This window comes from Garra rufa, chromosome 15 (assembly GCF_049309525.1).
Source record: "Garra rufa chromosome 15, GarRuf1.0, whole genome shotgun sequence".
In the NCBI taxonomy this organism is placed as follows: Eukaryota; Metazoa; Chordata; class Actinopteri; order Cypriniformes; family Cyprinidae; genus Garra; species Garra rufa.
In genome coordinates, this window is record NC_133375.1 from 9,889,193 (window position 1) to 9,900,804 (window position 11,612).

General features: G+C 34.8%; 1 protein-coding gene and 1 long non-coding RNA gene across 2 annotated transcripts; one reads left to right on the top strand and one right to left on the bottom strand.

Moving 5' to 3' along the window:
• The first annotated feature begins 926 nt into the window (after window positions 1–926).
• On the top strand, window positions 927–2,858 carry LOC141287243 (uncharacterized). Its single transcript, XR_012339427.1, has 3 exons — window positions 927–1,089; window positions 1,359–1,812; window positions 2,599–2,858. It is a non-coding gene; the product is annotated as an uncharacterized lncRNA (long non-coding RNA).
• Window positions 2,859–6,965: 4,107 nt separating this feature from the next.
• Window positions 6,966–9,793, bottom strand: LOC141287240 (rano class II histocompatibility antigen, D-1 beta chain-like). The gene is made up of 5 exons (XM_073819373.1): window positions 9,730–9,793; window positions 8,871–9,143; window positions 7,458–7,739; window positions 7,161–7,274; window positions 6,966–7,060 (listed from the first exon to the last, which is right to left on the bottom strand). Exons 1-5 carry the CDS (start codon window positions 9,791–9,793, stop codon window positions 7,038–7,040), a joined length of 756 nt encoding a protein of 251 aa, XP_073675474.1. The 3' UTR covers window positions 6,966–7,037.
• Window positions 9,794–11,612: the final 1,819 nt, after the last annotated feature.

An 11,612-nucleotide genomic window follows, 5' to 3' on the forward strand; every position in this document is an offset into this window, starting at 1 on the left:
GGCCTATTTGGTTGTTATCAGTAGGCCTATTACAAAAGTGCAAAACAGATTCTGGTCCTTCAATATGCTGTTTGATGTTATTTCACTAAATGAATTTTTTTTTATCTAAATGTAAACTTAAGTTCAAATCCGAAGTGTTGTTACTGTATTTTTAATAATTTTTTTATTATGTACCTTTTTCCAGTTTCTCATTGCCTTATTCTCTATTCATGTATTTGGTTCTCTATATGAGTTGTCCATTCGTGTCCATATATTTTGTTTGTATTCCTTTATTTTTGTTTTACTTTGCTTGTAATTTTGTAAATAAACCACTTGCACACTGTAACCGATTTTTGTAATTTGAACAGTATTTTACTGTAATATCTACAGTAAGATACTGTAAAATGTATATACAGTATTTTACTGTAAACTGCAAAGGATTATGGGAAAATATATGATCACTACTGTAATTCTCCACTACTGTAAATCCGTTTACAGTAGTGAACTTGCCCGCGAAAAATTGACCAATGGCAAGGGAGATTTTTTTTTCTCCTGTTGAGAGGAAGTGGCGGTAAAAAGGACAAAAGAGAAATGTTGCATCAATAACTCGACAAAAAGGTTAGTATATTATTTCTGTTTTATGAAAAACTGAACAATTTTAATTTGTTTTCACTTGTTAACAGCAAACTAACAATATTCATCGTGTTTTTCATGTCGGTAGCCTTTTTTTTCTGACTGACGGCCGGGGCGCCGCCATAACGGTGAAAACATGGACTGGTGAGTAAATTAAGGTGACCTATATTAGTCGAAATAAACTTTATTTAAACTGAGAAACACGTTTGTATATTCGGCTGCCCTTTAATGCAAGTTAGTTCGTCTGACGAGCCCTTACTCAAGCTTAACAGCAAACTGAGGTGAAATACTGAGGTAAAGTGCGTTAAGCAACACCACTGTTTCTGTGGAGATTTTAAACTGTATTTTCAAGCCCTTCTTTTGTTTGTTATTTTCAAGTTTCTGGTCTGGATGTCGTCTGTAACGTCGGAGCGCGGAGGTGTATTTTGGATCTTCTTCTGTGAATGACTGCCATAGTATCGACGATAACATGAACTGGTAAGCTAATAATGTCAGTAAGCCGAAGTTGACAAACTTAACGTTAGTCACAGAGCAGCATAATATCTTTTAAACGCTGCCTCTTTATAGCTAGCAAGGTAATTCTCTTCAAATGATGTTTAAGTAAGAAATGTGTGTATGAATGTCGTATGTAACTTTATAGACGGTCCCTTCAGTGACAGACGTGACATAAACAGCGCGCTAACATGAAACACTGAGGTAAAACTGAACACCGCGGTTAACTGCATCTTTTGTGTTTTATTTTCAAGTTTGTGGTCTCGTGGTCATGTCGTCTGCATCGGAGGTGTATTAGAGTCTTTTCTGGTGATTGCCGTCGTCGCGGTGCAAACAACAGGTGAGCTTCCCCTTTCATCAATTTAACTAAGTTAATGTTAACGTTACTAAATTAGCCAAATTAGCCACAGGCTGCTGTTCTCCACTGACTTGCAGAACAGGTTAACTTTTTAAAGAGAGTAACGAGCTAGCAATATATTAATATAGCAAGTTTTGCTAATAAATATGATAAATGCTTATTTTATTAAAAATGTAAATTTTATTACTGTACAGTAGTTGTCTTTTCTGATCATAAACTATAGTAACACTAAAAGGGTGTTGTGACACTGTCTGTTACAGGAGATTTCTCCAAGCACTAACTGGATGCTGACCATCAGATGCAGAATCATCATACAGCCAGCTGTCCATTTTACAGACATGCAGAATCAGGTAACCCAAAACACATTTTGTTTTACATTGCATTTACATTCATGCATTTTTCAGATGCTTTTATCCTAAGCAAGTTATATTGTATTTAAAGTACACATTTGTAAGGTATTTATCTCCTGGGAATGTTTTTTATTACCATCAAGATTGAGTTTGCATGCGCATTAAAATTATTTCTATTAAACCAGCATTTAAACAGCAAAATGCAGCTGCTTCAGGTATCTTTAACTTACTGTAACCTTTAAATTCATAATAGCAATCTTACTGTCTGTCAATTTAGATTATTGTTACTGTAAAGCAACAAATATAGATTTTTAATCATAGTAGCCCTATTATATGCACAGACTTTCTAGGAAACACACCTGTTTAGAATGTTTATATGAACAGATTGGTTAGCATTTAGCATGGTCTGTGGCAGACTTTACTAAGTGTCAGGGCAACAAAATTCAATAAACAAGAATGTAATATTAAGTGATTTAAATCAAGAAGAAAATATTGTCTTTTTGCTCCATTTAGTAAAAACGGTTCTTAACAAAGCCATGTTGTGCATCTCTGCACACAGCAGTGTTTCATTACTGAATGAATTTACCTTTTTTAAACACCTAGAATCAGTGACTTACTGACCCATTCATAAAATTCTTTATAAAAAATTTCAAGAAAAAGTTTCTTCAGTTTTTTTTCTTACTACTGCGTTCGTATGTAGTATATATATTTTTTTTTAAATGCATACAGCACCAAGTTTGACAGTTGAGGCAAATTCTTTAAACACTGTTTTTCTTGTGCTTGCAGGTTCGTTCAGACAGTCAACCTTTGTGGCAGCAAATGCATTGACAGTCACAGATCAGATGGACTTCTGGAAAGAGGGTGCAAACATCAAGCATCAGCCTGAATCCCATTCTGCCGTTTCTCATCAGAGAGCTTGTCAACTTTGACTCAAAACTACTAAAATTTAACACAACACAAACACATTTTTACTGTATGATTTTATTTTATTTACACTACCAGACAAAGCTTTTGAACAGTAAGATTTTAAATGTTTTTAAAGAAGGTCTCTTCTGCTCACTAAGCTTGCATTCATTTGATCCAAAGTACAGCAAAAACAATACACTTTTGAACCATTTTTATTATTTAAAATAACTGTTATCTTTTTGAATATATTTTAAAATGTAATTTATTGCTGTGATCAAAGCTTAATTTTTAGCATCATTACTGCAGTCACATGATCCTTCAGAAATCATTCTAATAATTTGATTTTCTGCTCAAAAACTATTATTATGATGTTGCTGAAATTATTATAATGCTAAAAACAGTGGAGTACATTTTTTTTTTCAGGTTTCTTTGATGAATAGAAAGTTCAGATAAACAGCATTTATCTGAAATAGAAATAGTTTGTAACATTATGAATGTCTTTATTATCACTTTTGATCAATTTAAATCATCCTTGCTAAATAATATCTTTCTATTCATCAAAGAATCCTGAAAAATCTAAAAATTAAATAAAATGTTTATCAGCATACTAGAATGATTTCTGAAGGATCATGTGATACTGAAGACGAGTAATGATGCTGAAAATTCAGCTTTGATCAAAGGAATAAATTAAATTTGGATCAAATTAATGCAGGCTTGGTAAGCAGAAGAGAATTCTTTAAATCTTAGTGTTCAAAAACTTATGACTGGTAGTGTACTTACTTATTTTTGCTTTTCAGTATGTGTATGTTTGCCATGATACAAAGTCTCTGTACTTTTAAAAAGAAAATGTTCAACAATTAAAAAGAATGTTATCAGAACTAATGCTTATGAGTTATTGTGATTTTTATGGGGTTGGGGTGGTAAAAATCTTGAATTACAGTGCTGTAGGTTAATTGGATTGTTTTTACAGGTAAAAAATGTTTAAAATAAATGAAAATAAACTCTATAGTACTGATACTGTAAATGAAAATACAGTAAAAATACTGTAATTGAAGATACAGTAAAAACACTGTAAATGAAATTACAGTAAAAATACTGTAAATGAAATTACAGTAAATACCTTTTAGTACTGTAAATGCACTTACAGTAATAATACTGTAAACATTTTTACAGTAACTTACTGGCATCCAGCTGCCAGTAAGTTACTGTAAAATTTACAGCAAACTTTTTACAGTGCACCTATCCTTGCCTTGTCTCTGTTCATTGTGAACTACACTAATAGTGCGCTAGTTGTGTGATATGGCTCTTAAACAGAAGGGAAGTTGATTCACACTTAGCACACGTGTTTTCAGTGGGAATCTGTTTCTTAGTCTAGTTTAGACATTATGAAGAACACTGAATAACATCAGTCTCTGTGGATGGTGCCCAGGAAAAATACCTTAATTGCTTGTTCTTCGGCACAAAACTACAAAATTAGACTTTGCTAAAAGACATATGATGAATACTGAGAGCATGTAATTTGATCAGATGAGATATGGTTCTGAAATAAGACCAAAAGGTGTTGGGGACATAAATATGAATGCTTGTTGATGTACCAAAATACTGTCTTACAAGGTAACTTCCAGTCTCCGGAATCTTGTTAAATCTCCCAAATCACAATCTTAGTTTCTAAACAAGAAAATAGTAAAACAAAATGGCCTGGCCGGAAATGATTCTGAACCCAACGGAACACCATTAACATATTATAAATAAATATATATAGCAACATAATACCTCCAGCAAAGAGCAACTGAAAAATAACTGTCTCTGTTTAATGGCAGAACATCTCATATCCTCAAAGCTGGGGAGAACTGAGTCATCAAAACTAAAAAGTGGACATTAAAAGTATTGAAAAAATAAAGCATTTGAACCTTCTGACCTTTTTTTCTATTCTCAATTTCACGATGCAGGAGATAAACAATGATTTACCACAACTTGAACAAAGTAACTCTTCTTCAAGCAATAGAAGATTCCTGCAGAGAGACTGAGATAAACGTATGCCAAGAATGAATTCAACATTTATATCATTCTTTTCTTAGATCAGATGCTTGGGAAACCGTATTGGGAAACAGCTCAGAAAACATATTGTGATGAGGATAAAATTCTCCGGCAAAAAGAAACGCATATCCGAGTATTTCATAGAAAAATTTAACATTGATTTTTCCAAAGAACCAAGATTAGACTTTTCTAGGTTTTAGCTGCAGGGCCTCAGTTTTGAGAGCATCACATAGCAGTTTGGAAAAGTTTCTCCTTAGAAGAATCACTTACACAATCAACTAATGAGAGTAAGTAAACATTATTAGACCATCAGTTTCTAGAAAGATGAACATTTGTTAGTTTGAAATTTACAAGTTATATTTTTTAACAAAAAAAAAGTTTTTTAAAAAGGAGCGTATATATGGGAAAATGGTGATACTGACGTAAAAACATCAGTGCTATTGACATTGATTTGCAAATTAGAGGTATATATAGCATAATATTTTTTGTGAAAATCACTGAAAACAATTGGCATATCTTATCATTGTTCAAAAAGGCTTAACTTCACAGTTGCTTAGCTTAAAGTTGGTTGCTTAATCATTTTAACAACGCCAGAGGTAACCCTCTCATGAATCTTTTAAGACTAGAGAAAAATCTTCATTTTACAATATTTAAAGTTCTTTATGATATTAATATAAGTTCTTTTCAAAGGTGATTTTGTAAAAGTTCCTTGGGGATTTAATATCTTTATTATCTCTCTAAAGCATAATTCAGTTTTATAATGAAGACAGTCCTGAATAAGAATCAAGGTTTAATTTTTCAAAGGAGACATTTCTTTAACAGAATATGTTTGGAATTAAAAGAATTTCTCTATATAAACTTTTTTGGCACAAATACATCTAGTGAAGATTAATTTTTTGCAACCTACTTTGATTATTATTACGATTTTTTTTGTGGAAGCACCAAGAATATGACAAATAATTAAAATATATGAACATTAAAATGAATGAAACAGTCGAGTTTACATTGTTGAGACCCTTTATTAGGGTGGAAGCACTGCAGTGATAACAGTCTGAAGCCTTATTTGATAACCTAAGATTAGTATACCTACAGTAATTTTGAGGGTATTTTCTTCTCAGCAGTCTTTTATCCTCATAAGCTCTGTAAGGTTGAATTAAAAGTGTTGCTATTCCACAATTTTTATGTCTCTCCAAAAATCTTTGATGGGGTTCTGGGCTGACAAGATCATGTTGCTTACATATTATTATAGCCTTCTTCAGGGCCCCAAAACACCCTCAGACCCCAGAGGGTTAACAGAAGCCACTCCAGAGTTACCTAGCTGGATGCTTTTTGTCATTGTCATGTTGAAAGTGGAACTTTAGTCCAAATCATAAGGTCCAGACTCCAGAGCACTCACTCAAGTAAACTTTTTTGTATCCTTCCCAGGATCTGTGATTTGACATAATCTTTTCTTACAGGTTTACAGTAAGTTCCTGTGACCTCAAAGATGTAACAAAAATATGAGTAAATTTGAGGTTAAATGAGTCAAAAAAGTTAAACAATAATTCGTTTTATAAAGAAATATTTATTAAGGGCTAAATGTACAGGTTTCCAAATTTCCAAATAAGATAATGCATCAAAGCAGTATTAGTAGGATAATGTAAAGGAAGAATCACATCTAAAATTAAAATGCACAATTAACAAAAAAAAAAAAAAAAAAAACAGTAGGAGGTGCTAAAGTTTCATGAATAAATGTTTACAGTCAGCCATTTATCTATGAAAAAAAAAAATCAATTATTAAACATTTTATACAACTAGGGCTTGAGAGAGAGAGAGAGAGAGAGAGAGAGAGAGAGAGAGAGAGAGAGAGAGAGAGAGAGAGAGAGAGAGAGAGAGAGAGAGAGAGAGAGAGAGAGACTTGTTTCTTTTTAAGAAAGAAAACATCAAAATCTGTTTTGTGAATGCAGCCTTTTCGACTCTGATGCTTTGGTAGTTTTTATAATAGTAATAGAAACATGGATTGAAAACCTTTATAACATCCTTCAGTTTGCTTGATCAGTTCTAGAAAGTCCAAGCTAAATCATTACTACTCATAATACATTTTATTGCTGACATTACATAGAAATCTATGTTTGAAGTTGTTTGTTTTTCATTTTCATTATTATTTTAATTATTAAAGTGAAACACAAGTAAAATTTTCAGTATAAGGAGACTGTATGTAAAAGTTGTGTCATAAAGATTGCATCAGTGATTCAAACAGGTCCTGTTCCAGTCAGCATCAGGTCACATCAGACTTACTGTAGTCAGTTTGGTACCAGGATTCTCCCTGACAAAGTAAAAATAATAGTCATTGACAAGTTAGATAAATGTACAGCTATGATGTAAATGTGTAAGTATCAGTCTGATTTGCTTTTATCTAAACTGACCTGCTGATTTCTTCTTGTAGTAAATTAGTCCAGCAGCTGCTATGATGATTCCCAGGACCAGGCCAGATGCCCCAATGGCGATTTTATTCCTTCCAGGTTCAAGAAGAGATGGATCTGTGGGATAAAGAATCATGCTCTGTTAGTGAATGATATTAGTATTAATATTGGATAGAAAGATTAGATGTTAGTACATCAGCTATTTGTTTAGCTGTGAAAGTGTAATAAAAATAAATGATGTCAAAACCATGCCAAAGTCCTTAATGAAGGTAAAACTGTAAGGTAAATGTTTCGTCCTACCCCAGTGTGTGATGATAGGTTTAGGTGAGCTGGCATGCTCCACCACACAGGAGATCTGCTCTCCAGATTTGGGGGTGTACTCCAGCTCAGAGTGAATCTGGTAGAACCAGTCTCCATCAGCCAGCTCCATAGTGGAGGTCACATCTGAAGACACCTTTTTGCCATCTCTCAGCCAGGACACTTTGATTTTTTTAGGGTAGAAGTTATATGCACTGCACATCAACATGGCTGGATTTCTGCCACCAGTCTGCTTCACTGACTTGATTGTTATGCTCGGTAGTACTAAAGCAGGAAAAACAACAAATCAATTACTCCGACATTAGCTCATACTATTCAAACGCATGTAACACAAATATTGATATGCAAGATTCAGAATCAGAAAGAGCTTTATTGCCAAGTATGCTTGCATACAAGGAATTTGTTTCAGTGTTATTAGCTTCCAGTACACAGATACAACAATGCACAGACAATAAAAATAAGTGAATAAGAAAAATACACACATGCAAACAGATAAAAATAAAGTAAAAAGAAGCTATAACACTTGAATAAACTGATTTAGTCTATATAACAAATTTAAAAAATAATGAAAGCAAGGAGGCAAAGTCAAAAAAAGTATATATCAAATGTGAATGTATGTCCCTGTTAAAACTTAATTTTCCAGGTTAAATATACATTACTTAGAATTGTATTTGGTCTATTTTTTATTTTGTATTTCTAAACTATGTTATGTTCTATTAATTAAAAACAAGTAGGCTATAAATAATCAAGTTAGTGTTTTATGTATTTTTATATTTATAAAACAGCATTTGTGAACTACTGTTCAGCTTTTATTCTTAATATTCAACTTATTTTCAGCAGTCATCAAGCTTGTAAACACTGATCACAGACACGAAGAAGTACCTTTAATTTCCCCAAGCTGACTGGTCAATAAAACACCCAGTCATCATGTTTTTTCAGACCATTTCAAATGTGAGACTTTGACGTAACATGTGGGTTTACTTACGGCCTTCATTCCGGCCGATTTCAACGGTGCCCGAGAGTTGCAGCGCCTAGAACTATCTCGGCCACCGTAGAATTCAAGAACCCGGAAGTAAGCAAGATGTGGGATTTATCACACTTATCAATCATATCAAAGCGAAATTGAGGAATCACCTCCTCTCACATGACTTTCCCCCATTGCTCTCAAGGCACACTTTAGGGGAACTCAGGGGAGACGACTTTATTGATATGGTATTAAAAACAATCATAGACATTACTAAAGGCAACCATACGTTATTGCACAGACATGACACTGCCACATAACTCCAATCCACGCTTTTCGAGTGGGCTTCTTCTCTGCAGGTGGACCCGTCCCGCATGATAAGACATATTTACTGAACAGTACAGATGAGACAAGAGTCCTGTAGCACTCACCTGCTTTATCGCGGACAGATGAGTCCCAGATCTGAACATTATGTCTGCATGTGTCCACATTAGCTTTCAGTTGCTGCATGTAGGCCTGATTTTTGTTGAAGTACTCTGCCTGTTTCACTCCAAACTCAGTGCCCCCCACAAACTTCCCCACAGTGCTGTTGTACTGTAAATCCACAGCTTTATTGAAGGAATATGACACAAGAAACACCATATCACTGTAATCACTGGTGCTGTAGACGCATTTACCCGCTGTGCTCTGGTAATATCCATCAGCTGAAAAATAAAAACACAGTGTTAGAGCTTACACTGAATCCGTGACAAAGACCCTAGTCCGCCTAAAACTGGTTACAGTTCATGTGAACGCGGCTCGACTAAAACACGAAACGAACTGCTATTGTTAAATCTGTAAAACTGTTTTAGTTTTGTTTATTCTCACTCAGTTTCCCGAGGAAACCGTTTCACCGAATCATCAATAGAGGTTCAATGCCGTGATTTAGTTCAAAAGTCCACAGCACAAACGTAAAGCGAGGCGAGCAACGGTTTCCCGCATAGTCGTTGCCTAACAACAGGACCAGACAGCTGCCTTTCTGATTGCGCCACGCACAGCGGAGCAGAGCAGAGGGCGAGCAGTCGAGCAATCGAACCGCGTTTGAAAACAGCCAGAGAAACACCACAATTAGATTATCTTGCTCATATTGCTTTCTGGAATTTTCATCTACATGTTTTGTAAAAGCAGATCAACTTAATTAACAGCAATGATATCAACAATACGGAAGTCAATGATAAAAGTTTATACAAACGTATAAATATTTTTATACGAAATAAGGTTATTAAATTCGCTCGGTTTCATTTTACTTGCCTGTGCTAGTAAATGCAGACAGCATCAATATGGGATGAAAAATCAGGAGTTTTAGAAGTGACATATTTACAGTCTATGATTATGCCAAATGAAGAAGTTTCTCTCAGTGTCTTGTTCTTCTGGCAGACGACTAAATATTGTGGCCAATCAACTTCTGCTCACACAAATGTAAAGTGTTGCTTGGTAGAAAACTGCTTTCATTTTCCTGTTGTCACTGGACAATTATTTTGTGTGCAAAGCACTTTTATGTTTTTTCTTTATCTGTGTACAAAAGGAGCCAAAATGTTACTATATATTTATTTTCATTTTTTAAATATATTAATTCTGATGGGTAGTCCTACAACAGAGAGTTTGATGAGAACTAGTTAGTTTTTTGAAGACGTTGACAGAGCAAAGGTTGTTTGCTCTCTCTCTCTCTCTCTCTCTCTCTCTCTCTCTCTCTCTCTCTCTCTCTCTCTCTCTCTCAATTCAATTCAATTCAATTCAATTCAATTGAGCTTTATTGGCATGACTGTATAATAGCACAATGTTGCCAAAGCAATAAACAGTGAACAAGTTGTACAGGCATATAGTATAACACGTACACAATAAATACATAAATAAATAAATGCATAAAAAAGAAAACAAAAACAATAGCAAATATAATGTAAATATCTACAGAGAGCAGTGATAAGGAAAAGGGGGGTTCAGCCTTTGTCCCTCATAATATGGCAGGAGGATACATACTGCGCTGCTAAGTGGATACACTTTTCTTTCTCTACCAAGATATAACCGAGTTTGTGTATGTGGCTTACTTGTTGGAAATCAGGCACAATTTGAGCTATTTTGGTAAAATAGGCATCTCTGATGTTTTTATATTTGCTGCACTCCGTAAGGAAATGCAGTTCATCCTCTATAAGTCCATCTGTGCAGTGAGAACACAGTCTTAGCTCTCTGGCTCTCCAGCTCTGCTTGTGTCGGCCCGTCTCTACATATAGACTATGCTCACTTAGACGATACTTTGTCAGGAGCTTTCTCTCATGATAATCTTTAATTTTGGTCAAGTAAGGTGCCAATTGATAACCAGTCTTTAATCTGGAGAAGTACTTTAATTTGTTGATTTGTGCTACTTTGATTTGCCAATCATGGATGTATTCTTCCTGGGTTAATCTTCCAATTTCTTTAACTTTTGCGTGTCTAAACTGAATTGTTGAATTTAGTTGGTGTTTTTCCACTAAATATTGCATGGGGTCACTCTCTGGGTGTCCTGTCCTGTAAGTAAGAGCACAGTGATGGTAGCCGTCTGTCAGTGTGTCAGACAGATGGAACCAGAACTTCGCTGTTCTCTTCTGGATTTCTGCTAGAAGGGGAAATCTGCCCAATTCTGCCCTGCAGCCGAGATTAGGGGCGTTTCTGTGGAGTCCTAGGATGTTCTTGCAGAACTCGAGGTGGAAAATTTCAGTGGGGTTTTTATCCCAAGAATCATAGTTTAGTTTAAATTTGGGGGCCCAGATTTCACAGCCATATAGAAGACTGGGTTTGATGATGCTGTCAAAGATTTTCAGCCACAATTTAATGGGTGGGTTGAATTTGAATAGTGATTTCCTAATTGTGTAATAAGCCCTACGTGCATTATCGGTCAGATGTTTTATTGCCAGATCCAATTTACCCGAAGCTGAGATTGTGAAACCCAAATAATTATAACATGTGACATGATTAATCAGTTTTCCCCGATTGTAAAACTATACTTTTTGTCAGTAAGGCGAGGCTTTTTCTGAAAGATCATTATTTTGGATTTCTCCATGTTTATTGGTAAAGCCTCTACTGTAATTTTCTAAAATTGAGAGGCTTTCGTGTAGCCCCTCTTCATGAGGTGACAAGAGCAGAAGATCATCGGCGTACAG

Bases quoted from the DNA above. Each gene is read 5' to 3' on its own strand.
- LOC141287240 (XM_073819373.1), bottom strand. From the start codon at position 9,793: ATGTCACTTCTAAAACTCCTGATTTTTCATCCCATATTGATGCTGTCT. The intron at 7,275-7,457 runs GTAGGACGAAAC...TTTATCCCACAG, and splicing joins ACCTATCATCACACACTGGG to ATCCATCTCTTCTTGAACCT. The intron at 7,061-7,160 runs GTCAGTTTAGAT...TTACTTTGTCAG, and splicing joins CTACAAGAAGAAATCAGCAG to GGAGAATCCTGGTACCAAAC.